At 36.9% G+C, this 17,500-nt stretch overlaps 1 protein-coding gene across 1 annotated transcript in view; it reads left to right on the top strand.

Moving 5' to 3' along the window:
• Positions 1 to 17,500, top strand: part of Abca12 (ATP binding cassette subfamily A member 12) — a 168,568-nt gene that overhangs the window by 72,532 nt on the left and 78,536 nt on the right. Inside the window, exons 8-11 of the mRNA XM_008825667.2 lie at positions 1,517 to 1,629; positions 6,905 to 6,974; positions 10,790 to 10,908; positions 12,119 to 12,225. Of these exons, the coding sequence (XP_008823889.1) occupies positions 1,517 to 1,629; positions 6,905 to 6,974; positions 10,790 to 10,908; positions 12,119 to 12,225 (409 nt within the window). The remainder of the gene's footprint in view (positions 1 to 1,516; positions 1,630 to 6,904; positions 6,975 to 10,789; positions 10,909 to 12,118; positions 12,226 to 17,500) is intronic.

Here is a 17,500-nt window from a genome sequence, read left to right as displayed (position 1 = left end):
GATAAGGAAGAAATGAAAGAAACACAGCCATACATCTATGGTCAAGACTTTCGAGCACAATTGGGGTGATAAGTTGGCAATGTCTGTGGTTATATGTATAAACATTCTGCCTTCCTCCTCCCCACCATGCCGGGGCAGTTTCTATGCCGGAAGCTACATATAGTCTTTGAAGTTAGCCAGACCCCAGCTCAACTTATTACTAAACAGATAACCTTGCTAAGTTATTTAATTTTTAAAAACTCTACCCATCTGCAAAACAGGGCAAATCAAATTGGCTTCATGAACTCATGGAAGAATCAAATTTTTGAAATATATGCATCTATAATTTATGTATATTTCTCTAAACACATCTCTATCTATCTATCTATCTATCTATCTATCTATCTATCTATCTATCTATCATCTATCTATTGTGCTAGAAATGACCTAGAATACACTTTTAAAATTTAGCTTTCATTCATACCTAGGGTACTAAACTAAAATGATCTTAGTTAAAATGTTGAAAGACTGCAAAAATATTGTAACATACCATGAAAGTCTACAATCAGAGATTGGATCGAGTGCTGGAGCAAATGTTCTGCTTCCTGAGACACTTAATAAAGAAAATCTAGTAATAATTTGTACTATATTCAACTCCACAATAGTAGATGGCTGAAGTACTGCTCAAGTTAAAGGACTGACTCAATTTTGATTATTGGCATAAATCACAGTATTTGTGAAATTCAGACATTTTTGCACAGTAGCTGCAATTCTTTTTTAAAATGTACTAATGAGCATGAAAGGGAAAAAAGACAGTTCTTGGATAATTAGCTGTTGTTTGAAAGCATGGGATGAACTCAGGCATAAGTGACTGCTGATCGTCTAGCCCCAGGGTAGACTGCCCATCTTATTGGTTACATGACTCAAATAAAGACAGTGCCAGTTAGTTTTGGTATCAATTTTGAGCAGCCTTTGGAGCAATGCCTGTGTGCAACTGAGAGACAAAGAACACAGTCTTTAATTAGCACAAGCTCTGGTTTTTTTAAACATCTCATTTGTCCAGCAAAATACTAATACGCAAAAAAATGCTTAAATAATAATTATTTCTGAAACCAGATCTGTTGACTAAGCTTGACTTTTAAAGAAAATCATTTTCTAACATTTAATTTTCCCCTTTAATTAAAAAAGAAGGTATCATTTTAGTGCAAGTTGTTTTTCTTAAACACATTAACAGGAAAGTCTTAAAAGGAAAATAAAACCAAAAAAACCTGAGGAGACCTTTGCTCTCTTTTTCAAGGTCTTGACTAAGTCCTTAAAATTCTGGAAACATAAAGTTCTCTATTCTGGTTCAAGAACGATTTGGGGGTATTTTGTGCATGAATAGACAATGAAGTAATTAAATTACAAAGGCAGCATCTTGCTTTTATGTTATAAGAATAATTTTCTATACTGCAGCCATTTTCTCCTTGAATAACCTTTTGTTTCTGTCTGAAAATCTTGAAACACAGTCTGGTTTAATTGTTTTTCCACTCATTAGGGTGCTGCTGGTAGTACAGAAGGTTCAGCCACGTGTTCAAGCTAACGAAGGATTCAATACCCTCCAGAAGTCTGTTAAACACCTGCTTAACACTCTGGATTCCCCAGCTCAAGGTACTATATTTCCTGCCTACTGTATTAAACTCAGCGTCACAAAGCCCATCAAAAACAAAAGTCAGTGGGACTGAAACAATCAGGTATAATTGGTGTTATTCTTGGGTGGGGATAAACACTCTCTGTAAATCTATGTCTCCAGTTGAGATGTGGGAAAAGGAGGCAATGGTTAAAAAGAGGGTGTGCATTCCTAGGGTTTTTCTTTGTGTGAACATGAGATCTCTTAGCTCGAAAAATTAAGTTTATGCTTGGGAGTGAGCCTCAACGAATAGATTTCATAGATTTTTTTTTTTTTTGAAACAAAATCCTAAACTGAGTTGCAAGATTTTTGTTCCCATTTCTAAACTTGATTTAAAAAAAATGTTCTTAACAAACCTCTTGAAAATACATAAATAATAGACCAGTAAAGTTTAGTTCCCCCAGTAAGACAAAGGGTAGCATGTTGCCTGTGAGTCTGAAAATGTCACCTTTAACATTTTGAATATATACAATGTCATTATCTACTGATCACATGGAGGCACTCAGGTGTCTATGCAGACACATCCACACACAGGTTTGGAACTCTGAGAATAAATCCCCACTTCCCAAGTAAACACATAACATTTACCTCTTCTTAGTGAATTTAGAATTATGCTTTCTTTTCTAAGTTTGTTAGTTTTTTTTAGCTATGTAGACTTTTACTTTGGGATTATAAAGTCAGCATTCTGAGGGTGTGAATTGAAAAGCTGACTTCCCATTATGTCTCAATTTGCCAGTTTCTATGTGAAAAGCAGGCTTGAGAAGTCTTTGAAGAATTCTTACTGGAGCATCCAATGCACTCTTAGATGTCAGATTCTGTTGGTCAAGAGCTTTTTAGATCTACAGTTATAGAATCAGTGACTAGCTTCCAAGATTGATTGCCCTTAAGTTTATCTTGATCAACATCAGAAGAGATTTCCTTTTCTAAAAGTCCTGGCCACAAGACCAGTCAGTGTGTGAACAAACTAATTATTTCTTCTGTGCTTTTTTCATATTTACATTTTAACGGCTTAAGAACTTCACATTTTTCCTAACCATTCTTTTCATCTTCAGACTTACACCTTTTAATTAATATGAAGCAAAGTGATAAAGTTAAGACTTTTTCCCCCAAAGGAAAAAAGCTTATCTGTGCCTTAAAATCCAAAAAAGTAAACAGTACTTCTTAATAACTAGACAGTAAAACCCTTTTCCTGGTGAATGGCATAATTCAGTTACTGTATTTTCATATTTAACAATGGCCATGATTTATGTCTATGACTGCACTGATGACCTTAACAAGTATTAAAGCATGCCATTGGATGGTCAAGGAACAAGGAAATACAACCAGAAATGGTAATTTTACCTACAAATTTTCATGGGCCTAATTCTTCTTTATTATTGAAGTTATGCACTTGGGACTTCACCAGACTGAAGGTAGCAATGCTACTAATTCATGTCTATTTCCACTAGTCATTAATTCCATGCCTTTACTTGCTTGAACAGAAATTAATAGCCTTTGAAAAATTGCTATAGGTATTTCTGGGAATCTGTCAGGAAACTCAAGCTTGAACCAGTAATTCCAATTCAACTACACAAGAGTCTCTGGATACAAGTACGGACCCGTCATGTTGGCTGGGTCACCCAGTGCTTCATCTCCGTGCTTTTCCACTTAGGGAGTAGTATCTCATGGGCTGCCTTGCTTCTTGGCCCATTAGGTCTCACAGCAACACTCTTCAAAATGAGGAAATAATAGTATTTATTGTGTTAGCTCTAAGTGCTTTATTACCTAAAATTTCTTTTATTATCAAAATAATTCTATGATATTCAGCTATTTTTCCCATTTCACAGCCAAAGAAACTGGACAAAAGGAATGTGAGCATTTCACAGGTGTTAGTCAGCAGGCAAGCAGTCTAAGAGAGCACCCTGGATCTGTCTATCTGTCTAGCTTCCAGACAGGTCCCCTGAGCTCTTTTATAGATGGCAGCACTCATGTTCTCTCTCTCTTGCTCTCTCTCACTCTTGGATAAAAGCACTTGAATCCATAGTTTCTCACTAGGATGTGCTAGTATGGGCTACCACCAGACCCCAGCTCTGTTCCCATCTTCAGCCACTGATGGGATGTAGCTTGACATGTCATACTTCTTCTCACATGACACGTTTTCATAGCCATCCCCTAGCCTTCGATATATCCTGATGTCTATGCACTTCCTGCTCCTCATGGTGCGTCTATGATCCAGCTTGAATTAGGAACACATTTGTGTACCTTCAGAAGCCTCCTCAGCAGCCCTGAAAACAGGGACATACCAACGAATTCTTGGGAAGAAGGTTGTCTAAATTTCCGTTTTAAGGGATTCTATTCATACTCTAGCTGGGATCACTGATTCCCAGGAAATAAGTTTTAGTGGTTCCATTTAGAAAGAGTGAGTTTTAGGAACAGAGGTTGGCTTTGTGAATCATGTGCATTTGCTCTTCTGCAAATTCACAAATTCAACAAGATCACTCAGGGGGCTTGCCATTGAAAAAATCCTTATTGGCTTCTACCCAGAATACCACAGAGATCTTTGCATATCTGTGTTTACTGTTGTGCCATTCACAATGGCTATGGTATACGAACAGGCTAGATGTCCATCAACAGATGAGTGAATAAATAAAATATGACCTAGATACATGATGGTGTTTTCAGATGTAAAAAATATAAGGAAAATGGATACAACTGAGGATCATTATGTTAAGTAAAATAAGCCAGACTCAAAAAGACAAATACCACATGTGCACTCTTAAATGTGGACTCTGCATTTAAATTTGTGAGTGAGTATGTGTGTGTGTGTGTGTAAGTAGAAGAGAGACAATAAGAGTGGAGAGAGTGCTCTAAAGGGAGGGGTGGGAGAATCAGAGAAGGTAATGGAACATGTATATATTGAAAGCAGAGGGGGAGACTAGAGAAGTGGTCCAGCAAGCAGGGGAGAGAGGAGAATGACCCACCAGGTAAGGATGCTTCTGACAAGCATGATGATTTGAGTTCGACTCCTGGAACCCACATAGTGGAAGAAGAGAACTGGCTCCTGTGTTGTCCTCTGACCTCCACACGTGTATCTTGGCATGTTTGAGCCCCATCCCCAAATATATATAAATATAAAAAAAGAAAATGCCACCATGAAAACCACTCCTTGTGTGCTAATCAACATATTAATAATAAAAAAAGTTCAGTAATGAATAAAAGTTATCTAGATGTCTTTTTAAAAAATGCCTAATTCTACAAAAATCAAAGAAATAAAACTTGCTTTTTAAAGATTTTAACATTTTCCAGTTCATTTAGGTCTGTTTAGTAGAGTATTTCTTCCAAAATACGTTATAACCCTGAGTGGCCAGAGGGGAAAACTTCTATTTAACTTCAGAGTCAATTCTCATTGATAACATAAAGTTAATTTCTATTAGTTACCCACTTTAATAGCTTAATGAAAAAGAGAAACTCCATAACCAGAGAGTGTACAAATGCCAATGAAGTTGCCAGGAGCATCACACAGAAGTTCAAAATTGGCATGCTTTGATCTTGGAAACACAGTTCTGCCTACCTTTCCATTGAAAAAGCTAGTCTCAATTCATTTCTAGCCTTGATTATTCAATGTATGGATATCAATAAGTAATAGGTATTACCATTATTAACTAGGTTTATTTATTCTGGGCATCTTCATTGTTGGTCTTTCAACTTGCTGATACATGCTTTATAAGTAGGGCAATGATATTCAATTGCCCTTTGAATGAAACTCAGGAAAATTCACCCCATGGAACGGAAAACTAAAAAGGCCACTCTGACAGTTATTAGAGATCAAGCCAGCTTACAATGAATGATACAGAAGGTGGACACGGTGATTTTATATTCTGAGATACTCTTTATTAATTAAATAAAACAAAGAACACCAAAAGAGTATGGGTGACTGCACAGCTGTGCATCAGGACCTTTTCAGAAAGTTGTCGGATGCACTGTCTAGAAACAAGGAAGGACCATGAAAGTTGATAACATCATCCCACCGAAAGCAATGAGGCCAATGTTAAAAATGATGCACCAAAGCAAGTCTGGCCTGTTTCTAAGACATGAACAGCATCTGAAGAGAAGGATGATGCTATTTTCCTAAAGGAGATGACTTAATGAATTTATAATGTTTTCATTTATGTCACGACCATTTAAAGAATTTTCATGTCCAGTTTTTCATGTGAATCCCATCCCAGCTTTCTCTTTTACTTTTCATCTTATGCACCAAGCCCAATCAGTGACCTTTCTAACTTCTAGGGGCAGCTCTGATGCTGAATTAGATCTCTGCATATGGTTTAATTGCACCAAACTTTGTAATTTCCTTCTGCACTCTGCAGCTTCTTAGTTGAGACAACTCAGCACAATCCTGTTTACATTAACCAATTTCCATTCATTGCTGTGTTAAGTGATCACTGGCTGCTTATTTAAAGAGAAACTATAGATTAAGAATGGCAAATGTTTCCTAGTGCTACAATTTAAACAACTTAAGCCCCAAAGAAAAAGAAAACAATCCAGTGACCCATAAGACTGAAAGTGATTTCATTTTATTAACAAATTGCATGGTACTCAATCTTCATTATGATATTTAAGAGTCCATCTGTGAAAACAGGTCTTGGGACAAAAAAAAATGTGGTGGTGTGATGTATGGATAAATTTGTTGAAAATGCATATATTTGAACCATGTGATTATTTTAATCGATAGAAATCAATTTCCTATAAATATCTTAAATGCTCCCAACAAAACTTGTACTGGGTAGCTTGAGTTGTCAACTTGACACATTTGGAAAAAACGGGACCTCAACTGGGCCATTGTCTCCATGGAATTATCCTATGGCCTTGCCAGTGAGGCATTTTCTTAATGCTAATTGATGTGGGAGGGCCCAACCTACTAAGACTATGCCGTCTCTAGGCAGGTGGTCTTGTGTTATATAAGAAAGTAGGCTCTAAGCTCAGGCCAGAGGGAGCAAGCCAGCAAGCAGCATTCCTCCATGGTCTCTGCGTCAGTTCCTGTCCTGAGTTCCCGCAGTGACCCAGGAGCTGTAAGCTGGAATAAACCCTTTCCTCCCCAAGTTGTTTTGATCATGGTGTTTCATTACAATAGAAAGCTAACTGGGACAGAAAACAAAACTATCACTTATTAAATGTTTGTACTTTTCCCTATTAATTTGATTTGAAATGATTTTCTAGTGAGAAGAAAGCTGTCTTGGAACAAAATATTCAATGTTTACCTGTGTGTTATTGCTGTAGGTGATAATACAACACACCTATGGAGTGTGAGTGACCAACAGACACTGTCCCCAAGCAGTCTGGCTGCACAGTAAGTTTTTTTTTTCCCTAATTGTGGGTTAACTGTCTGTATAAACAAAACATCTCATAAGCCTAATTTTCTTATCAGCATGGAAAACCATGGAATAGATAATCAAAGGACATTGTTAAAATATAGTGAAGTTGAAATTAATTTGGGGGACATTATTCAATATAATTTGGGTAGCACAGCATTAAAATCTTGTTTTCAGTTCAAAGACTACACAACTAGATCTGATCTGTCATGTCTGATGTGTTACTTTATGTCTATGAGTAGAATCTGGCAAGAGTCTAGTTTTCATATTCTGAAGGCCTTTCTCCATGAAAAATATGTAAGCATCTATCTTGGCCTATTGAACTGCTATAGTAAAATACCTTAGGTCACCTAATAAACAATAGAAATGTATTTTTCACACTTTGGAGCAAGTCTGACATCAAGGTAGGAGCAGAATTGGTATCTGACAAGAGCCTGGATCATGGATAGAATATTTTTTCTGAGACTGATTTTTATAAGGGTATCCCTGCCATTCATAAGAGTTCTGTCCTCAAAGGCCTCAACTTCTAAGATCATCTTGGCAGTCAGAATATCAATATATGAAAATTTAGGGGACACAAACTTTCAGACCATCAGCAATATCCAGGGGTTTTTTTTTTTAATTGTTATTTCTTTGGGTTTTTAAAGAATAAAAATATTTCAAAGCCTAATTAGCATAATGAAAGTGTTATTTGCTTTCAGTGGTATTCAGTGAGGCAAAGCTGATTGTAGATAATTTAATTTTGGACTTCCATTGGGATATGTAAAATCCCAGGATTAGGTGGGGGAAATGACATCAGTAACCATGGTGTCTAAAGATCATAAACGTGAACAGATTTCTGTAGTAACTCTGAATTAGGATAGGGATGCTCCCTGTTAACTGGATGAGATAAACTCTTGTAGTTCAAGGTAAATTTAGAGTAGATGGGCTTGTAGGTAAAGGATCCTTTAGTCTTTAGTCTGATAAATTATACTATTGCAGTTCTCTGACTTTGGTCACCTAAAATGAGTTTTTATGCTAGTGGAGACTTTTGTAAACAAAAGCTAATAGAAAGATGAGGAAAGGTTGAACAATGGTACTAAAATATTTTTAGAGAGGAGCAAGAGGGGCCACTTCCTCTTCTTCCTGTTGCCATCCTCCTCCTCCAGGGTGGCTGACCCAGGCTTCTTATGGAGCAGTTGAATCCTTGGACTGTCTCATGCTAGTCAGGGTGCTGTGTTTCAGACAGTGAGACATTTTAATATACTTTCTAGATAGACATCTTGCATAATAATATTTTTTACAAACCCTTTACGTTCACACAAGTGGGTGCTTATTGCTGATGCCACGTATCTCTATCAGAGCCTGCAGGCATCTGTAGCATTGCCAATATTCAGCACTTCTGTCTTGCAAACTCCTCAGCAAATGTAGCTAGTTGCTGATAGCTAGAAGACAGTTTATTAGAAAGAATTCAATACTTGTAAGATGGTTCTTGTGATGGATGAAATTAAGGGATTTCTCGTCTTTGGATTTCCTTCCCAGTTCCACTTTAAAATAATTACAGCGTGGAAAGAGCGACACAAGATGATAATTTTGATCCAGAGCTTTCTAATGAAAACTACTAATAAACCTGTTCTCACAGAGCCCTCGCTTATTGCTTGTGTGTTCTAAGGTCATTTTAAAACTTACATTTATGTGTATATTTGTTTACACATACATATGTGCACACCAGTGTGTGCATATCCATACCTTACTTTTATTGTAAACACTCTGGTGAAGAAAAAAGTTGTTTGAACTAAGGATCCTAAATTAATGGTTTAAAGGACTCATTGGGTGTTTATGCAAAAACAGTGACACTGTTAGTTTTGAGTATAAAAAATTCATTCTAAAAAATGGCATCAAATGTTCCTTTGAAAGTAAGGGAAAGGTTTTCATGATATTTCTAGAATGTTTCAAGTTCAACTATTCTTTTTTTCTGAGCTTTACAATACCGTGAGTCTCTAGCTCTACTCCATCTGGAAGGTTAGGACATTTTGCTGCTGATCACTGGCCCCTGGTGGAACTGGCTATATACTGTCATATTTATGGAAGAGGAAGGTTAATATTGGGAAGAGTGGGCAAAGGTGAAGACTTGCAGAGGACCGCCTTTGTAGGAACTAGCCTGCATGTACCCACCCCGAGACGCCTCAGTGCCACCTGTCTAATTAATGGTTCTGCAGCTTCCTTGACCTCTTTTATGTATGACTGTATCTACGCAATGAAGTAGAACATGCAAATGCTAAGTATTCTGTGATATAGATACTGTCAGGGTAAGCAAAGAGTGGGCTATAAAATTAAATGTATCTTTCCTTCAAGTTTCTCACAAGAAACAAGTTTATCTGGAAATCTGTGCTTGTTGCTACTATAAAACAAATGGGTTATTCCTCCCCCACCCCAAATAATAGATATATCACCGTATTTATAATTACCTCCACAATCCACTTTTTTTTGACATTTTGTATTCCTAGATCCTGTCTTTTGGTTTATGTTTAGGATCTTCTTTCTAAGATGAATTCCTGTTTCCTTCAACATGCTTAAAGCGGTTATATATTCCAAAATACTAGCTCAAGTTTTTCCTCCCCCCCTCCCTCCCTCCCTCCCTTCCTTCCTTCTCCTCCTTCTCCTCTCCCTCCCTTTCTTTTTTCTTTCTTTCTCTTTCCTTCTTTCTCTTCCTCTCTTTCTCCGTCCTTCCTCCCTTCTTTTATTTCTTTCTCTCTTTCTTGATTTCTATGTTACAGTAGTACTCTGAGAATATTGATCATTATGACCTTGACTTGACTTGCTGATATCATGATGGGTTGTACATGAAACTTGACTACAGGTATACATGACTTGGTATTACATGGTTAACCTATATAATGAAGTTAATATTGTTAGCTATCTCATTACTACTGAGCTTTTAATAGTTATAAAGTGTTTTGGAAATCTACCTGATAGATGATTTCTTTTATTTAACACATGCAAGTTAGTGTAAGCATATACTCTTCTGTCCTTTGTTTATGAATTGATAATGGCATTGGTCACCTACATGGAGGCCTTGATAAATGATGGCACTGTCCACAGATCAATTGTCTAAAGTGACCAAGTAAGGTGTTATCTATAGTCTTTAGTCTCTCTAGTCAAGGAAATACCTAAACGAAAGGACTTTTTGGAGTGGATGCTTTAAAATTTATCTGGAATTTATGAGTTCTATTTTAAGTTATGGTTGACTACGTGCCACTGCATGTTCTACTGCCAAGTTAGAGAGATGCCTTAACATTTACCTTTTTTCTTTTTAAAATTCTTTCAGGACCAGTGTTGTTAGCCCACATCCAAACATCCTGAGGCTTCTTTAATATTAACACATTTTCCTACATTTACTAGATATGCCAGGATGTCTTTCCCACTAGCATTTTGCTACAATGCAAGTTAAATATCTGCCAGAGGTTTTTATTAGCTATTGTGTCTATTGTTCAATATAATTCAAGGTGGATGAACCAAGAGGGCCTTGACATTTATCCTTTGTTCACTATATACAAATGTAACAGTGGACAGTAAGGGAAGAAGTCACAGGGAAGAGATGCAGCCTGGCAGCTAAGGGAACAGAGTGTGTACACACACACACACACACACACACACACACACTCAGAGGTGTGCTACCTTTATACACCTGGGCTTGCTGAAGAGATATATCTGATTTCACAGAGTTTCAGTACCCCAGCCAACAGAACACAATTTAGATGGCTTTGCTTGTGTTTTACATGACCTGATCACATATGGTCTTCTAATTCTGCAGGCTTCTGATCCTGGAGAACTTTGAAGATGCCATCTTAAACATATCATCAAATAGTCCTTATTTCCCTTACTTGGCATGTGTAAGAAATATGACAGATGATTTGGCCAGGGGATCACAAGGTAATAGAGTATTCTCTAACTCTACTATGGTTTCTATGTGTTTTACATGACCTGATCACATATGGTCTTCTAATTCTGCAGGCTTCTGATCCTGGAGAACTTTGAAGATGCCATCTTAAACATATCATCAAATAGTCCTTATTTCCCTTACTTGGCATGTGTAAGAAATATGACAGATGATTTGGCCAGGGGATCACAAGGTAATAGAGTATTCTCTAACTCTACTATGGTTTCTATTTCTGTTCTAAAGTATTAAGAAACTTGCTCATCAAAACAAAAAACTTTTTAAAAAGGAAAGCCTTTTTCATATGTATCAGCTTCAGCTCAGTGATTTAATACTAAAAGTGAATATCTAATCATATTATTATGTTATTATTCTCTTGCTGCTACTAGTGATCCTGGTCACCTGGACAAACTTTAGTAGAATTGTTCCATTCCAGATAATAGGATAAAGGTAATCTGGACAAACTTCCAAGGGTCTGGAGTCACTAGGACCTCACACAAACATTTTTGATATTTTCTGTGTCATCCATGGTCTTAAGCTGTTGAAAGATCAAGAACAATCAAGGTCTGCAAAGCTCACTCAGATTATCCAAATAAGCACTTGTGTGTCGGACTATTTTAGTCCCTGCATTCTCACATTTCATTTTCAGTTTTGTGCCTGTGTGAGCAGCTATGAAGACTGCAATTATATTAAATATTTATTTTCTCATTTTTTAAGAAAAAAATCTCCCATATTTTCAAGAGACATATACATGTTCTTTTATCCTACACCAAAATATATTTTTTAAACTTGATAACAAGCAAACAATACAGTGCATAGTTAAGCCTGGCATTTGTTTGCCAGACATTAATTATGGCAGAAGTATGAACTTACAAGCAGCGATTATACAACCTATTCTTCCCCATACACTTCAACTTGAGGCCTCTCAAAGTCGGAAATAAAAGCTCTATTTAAAAACTGTGTAGCACCTTTACTAGAAATATTTTTATCTCTAAGCAGCATATGTGTGAATATTTTAAAAATAATGAACTCTGTAGTCCACATAGTTCAAGGAAAGGTTAATTTCACTCATTTTATATTTATATGGAACTTTGTTATTATCCTTAAAAATCCTTAGTAATAAATCAGTATAAAGATATCTTTCAGATGTGTTTTCCAGGTAACCTTATGATTCACGCAAAGTAATTCTTCTTCCCTTCTCTACAGAAAATCTAAGGCTTCTGCAGTCCACAATTCGCTTTAGAAAATCTTTTCTTCAAAATGGCACCTATGAAGAACACTTCCCTCCATTTCCTGAAGTCCTGAAATCCAAAGTAAGCCATGAAAGAAAAAATAAATATCAACACTCTCTGTAATACAAGATTAAGGTTAAAATCTGCCTACTGCAAGTGATTTTATTTTAGTTAGCTTTATACTAGAAAAACAGTGACAAAGGTGTCTGATATTATGTAATGATTCTGAATTCTGCTCAGTGGAGGTCTCTCTATAAAATGATCCATAAGAACCTAGTTACAGTATTTTCATGAATCTAAGAATGTCTAATAATAGAGTTGTCTTATTAACTTTTATCATTTGAGAAAGAATTTATAGTACTTCAAATTTGATGTGTCTTTGGTATTTAAGTCTACACAAGTAGATTTCAAAAGCTAATATGATAACTTCACAGTGTATAAAAATTAGCTTTTTATTTTTATTGTTATTATTGTCATCAGAGCAAAAACTAATAAGCCATATTAGAATGTGTGACCCAGAAGAGGGGAAAATGACCAGAAATGTAACTCTCTTAAGTTTGAACCAGTTGATACCCACTTGTCTATTGCTCATATGTATAATATACAGATGATCATGAAATTCCTTTATAAAGCAACTCTATTAAGTTTTGAAAACAGTTTTCCTCATAAGACAAGCAGTTTAATTGGATTTATGTAGTCTTGGATAAAGCTAAATTAGAGCTGGTGTATTCAGGGCAAGCACGATGATTTGCTATGTAACAAACAAGCTATAATTAAGCAGACATGCAAAACACTATGTCCATGTATATTACAAATAAATGTGCTCATTAGATTATCTACCTTTTAGCTCTAGTTATCTCTATGAATCAAAATTTCTAATTTACCTTATCTAGTTCACCTTAATTTGGACAAATGAGAAAGAAATGCATTCACCTAGAAAACTCCTACCTATCCTTCAAGGATAAGTATAAATCCTTCTGTGATATTAGACTATAACCTTTTCTCTTGCTTCCCAGGCATCTGTGTGGTTCCTTAATACTGACTGGTTTGTTTATAAGACAGAATTTCTACCCCCCAAAATGCTAATAATTAATCTAGGAGAGAAGATGGAAAGGCAGAGTAGCAATTGTAACACAGAGAGATAAGCTTTGTGGTATGCAGATGGACAGGGTTCTGTGTGTGAAGATGGGTTATCTAACTCAGATTTCAGGGTGTGGAGGTAGAAGGAAGAAACCTGGTAGAGGAGGTAATACTTACTCCAAGTCTTTGCTGTGTGGGTTTAGATCAGATTCAAGCATTCCAGACATAGACAAGTAGACTCATGTGGAATAGAAGGTTCCTATGGAAAAGGCAGGAGAGAGGCTGCACAGCGAGGCCAAGTCCAAATCCTGAAGACTGTTCTGTTACTCAAAGAGCTTGAATTTTTTCTTGAAAGTAATGAATTTGATTCAGCCAAAGTGTACATTTTAAGAAGAGGTTAGACTGGAAGAAAGTTACATGTGTTATTTCTGAAATAATCTGAGCCAAAAGAGAGAGCCTTCATGGACAATTGGAGAGACAGTTTCAAGTAGAGTTTAAGAGGTCAAGTTGACATGTGGCATCCAAAGAGATGTGAGGCAAGGAACAAAAGCCTCTTATAACTGAGATTTCTGGCCTTTAGAACTCATTGCCTAGCATTATGGTTTGTTGCAGACACAGGATATTTCTCTGATGAAACCATGCCTTTTCATCTATAAAACCTCATAAACTAGCACACACTAGGAGCTTAAGACTTGATTCATGATTGTGTGGACAGGAGAGATTGTTTAAGTACAGCACCAATGATGGTGTTGCATTTGTTTAGCCATTGCTCAGTGCAGAGCTGTGCTTGGGAAGTAATCAGGATGCGTGCAACACACACTGGAAAGGCAAATTGTATATTTGCCATCCATTTATACTGATAGGCTTGGAATGGGGCTAAGAACTTGCATCATCATCCATTATTTGAACATAATACTCCCCTTAAGCATTGCATTATGAAAAAATTTCCAGGAGGTATAGAAAGAAGCTATAGTCCTTTTCCCTTGGGTAGAAAAAATCCATTAAAGTTTGTAACAAACATGGCTATTGAATTGATGAAATCCATTCAGATCTAGAACACACTCTGTGAGGAACATTACCAGGTCTAACCTTTTACAGTCATATCTCCAGCACCTGGCATAACATCCAACATGTGGAACAATTTACTACATGTCCACAGAAGAGTGAAAACAAGCTCCTACAGTTTGCTAAGTGGGGAGGCTGTTACTTCCTACTTTTCCCAATGGGCATACTCAGCATGACAGCCATTTAGGGTCCACACATGCCCCCATTTTATTCATTCCTTAGCCAGCAGGTTCAACCTTCCAAAATGCCAAGCGCCTATTCATTGGCGACTTTTCCTTCCGGTTCCAGCTTTTTGCTACAGCCTATTCAGTCTGTTCTTGTGTTTCTGATTTTTCTTCCTCTCATTGTCTGTTGTGTTACCTCTTTTTCTCTCTAGTTCCTTTGATGGGAAAGAGAACTTCTGATTGCACAAAATAAATGTTTCCCACATTGGGCATAAATACATATAATTTAAAACATATAAAGGTGTTTTTTTAAACACCTTTAAATTTGAAAGAGACCCATGTCCTCTGTTTATCTACCAAGAGTGCAGAAGTGTCTCAGCTTTCTCATTTTATGTCCATGATATTTTAGAGTTTTTATGATCATGTTAATTACAATTCTCATTCAGATGCATCTGGGAGCACTGAGCAATGGGGAAGTCCATCATAGCTGGAAATGGAGTTAGTTATGAATCATTGTCCAATTATATGCCTGAACCTCTGCTTGTGATGAAGGAGGCAGGACATTTATGTGGGGCTTTGGAATATCTGTAATCTAAAGTTGGTCTATATATTAAGATGGGGTCTCACTCTCTAGCTAGGTTGGCCTGGAATTTATTATGTAGCCCAAGCTGGCCTTAAACCCATAATCCTGTTTCTTCTCCCTGAGTGCTGAATTACAAGTTTGTACCACCATGCCTGGCTTCACAAACAAATACTGTGTGTGTGTGTGTGTGTATGTTGGGTTGCATGCATGTGAGCCTGTGGGCTCCCGCACCCATGTGTGCACATGTGGAGGCCAAAGCAGAATATCACATGTCTTCTTCTATAGCTCTCTACCGTGCTGCCTTAAGATAGGGTCTCTCTTGGGCTAGAGAGATGGCTCAGCAGTTAAGAGCACTGGTTGTTCTTGCAGAAGACCCAGGTTTGAATCCTTGCGCCCACATGGCAGCTAATAACCATCTGTAACTCCAGTTCCAGGGGATCTGATATCCTTTTCTGTCCTCCGCGGGCATTGCAAGACATAGGTGCACTTACATGCAGGCATAACATTCATGCACATAAAATGAAAAAAAAAAAAAGAAAAAAAAGATAGGGTCTCTCACTGAACTGGAAGCTAGCCACCGAGCTCTTGGGGTCTACCTACCTCCAATCCCTTGTGCTGAGGTTGCAGACATGTACAACCATGCCTGGCTTTTTAATATGTGTGTTGGAGAGTCAAACTCAGATCCTCATGCTTACAGAATAAGTGCTCTTACCCATGGAGCCTTCCCTAAACCCAACTAATGAATACTTTAAAAGAGTGAATTATGATCACGGAATTTGTTTATTGTTAATGATCAATGAAGCTTCTGAAAGTGCAATACCTATGTTGTTCTTAAACTAAAGTAGTAAATTACAGTAAGTGCTGAGAGCCCTAATGTGACTCCTTAGTGTCGTGATTTTCATGCATCCCATAATATTGATCCTGATTTACGTTCTTACATCAGAGAACCAATCCAACATTAGCAGTGTAGTTAAATTTCAGATTTAACTCCTTCTATAACTTTTTCTCATCCATCACAGAATATATGGACTTTTACTGGTTTCCCATACATGGATGTCAAATTGTGATTAAAATATTTTTCATTTATACTGGGGTAAAAGTCATTAACATTTACTACCTCTCAAAACTCAGTTATAAATGTATTGATCCAACACTACTTATCCTTTTATTTAAGAATGTCTCAACACAGGCAGTGGAAGATGCTATGTAGAGGTCTGGCTCCATTCATTAGAGATTTAAACATATCTGGGGGGCTGAAGAGATGACTCGGCAGTTAAGAGCATGTGCTGCTGTTGCAGGGAACCCAAGTTCTGTACCCGGTACTCACATCATGTAGCCACCTGTAACTCCAGCTCCAGGGGATCCTAGACCCTCTTCTGGCCTCTATGGGCACCTGCACTCACATGTGCACCTACTTACACACAGATGTACATGCATATGCATAATTTAAAAAATTTTAAAAAGCTTAAACATATCTGGTATTTGAAAAATCAAACTCAGAAACAGCATGGCAGCTTGCAAAATGACTAATCTATTCCAGTATCAAAAAAAATTCCATAGCAATAAGTAGAATTTTCATGCATACGAAGTCATTTTAGAATATTCAAAGTCAATTATATTAGTCAGTACAGTGGAAAATAGGTCAGTGATATTTGCTCTTTAGGATGGTCAATGATTAATTTCTGTGACCTTCATGTGCTTACTGGAAACCTCTAATTAAAGACATATAACCATTTTTCCTTCACGGATATGTGGAAAGAAATGCTCCCAAACCTATGCCCCTAGTGTGAAATAGTTCATTTCCATTAAAACATAATTTCTGATTGGAAACTGAGCTACAGTGAACGACACATACATTTGCTTCTTTAAACAGTTTCATTTTTTTCCTTCGTAAAAAGAATAGCTCTAGGGTAGCTTCCATGCACAACAGAGCTGGTTTTTCCCAGAGGCAAATTCTTCTTTTCTTCGGATGTTTTCGTTGGGAACATATCCTCAGGATATGCAGAACATAGTGAACAGAGTAGAGAAGTATATTTGATAGCTTAGATCATTAGATTGCCAGGTTCCTTTCTTATTCTGGGTTTGGGATTGTTAAATCTCTGAACATTTCCATAGTACAAAACATTTCCCTTTTTAAATCGAGAACAGGGAAGAAAAGAATGTTAATAACAAGGCAGATACTTCTGAAAATCAGGCTCATTGCCATGATCTTACTAGAATGCATGCCACAGCTTAAGACTTTAATTTTTTGTTAATTAATTTTTAATCTTCATAACATGATATTTATATCATAACCATTTCTAGCTGAAGGGTTCATTTACATTAATAGAATTCACATTGTTGTGCAACCAACCTCCAGAATACTTTTTATCATGTAAAATTAAAACTGTATGAACTTTTCATTTTTCCCGCCCTTCAGCCTCTGGGTGCTCATGATTTCTTTCTGACTTTCTGTTTAATGGAA

Source organism: Nannospalax galili, unplaced genomic scaffold (genome assembly GCF_000622305.1).
Source record: "Nannospalax galili isolate Female #2095 unplaced genomic scaffold, S.galili_v1.0 scaffold127, whole genome shotgun sequence".
Taxonomy (NCBI): Eukaryota; Metazoa; Chordata; class Mammalia; order Rodentia; family Spalacidae; genus Nannospalax; species Nannospalax galili.
The sequence above is the reverse complement of the archived record's forward strand: the minus strand, read 5'-3'. Positions and strand labels throughout refer to the sequence as shown.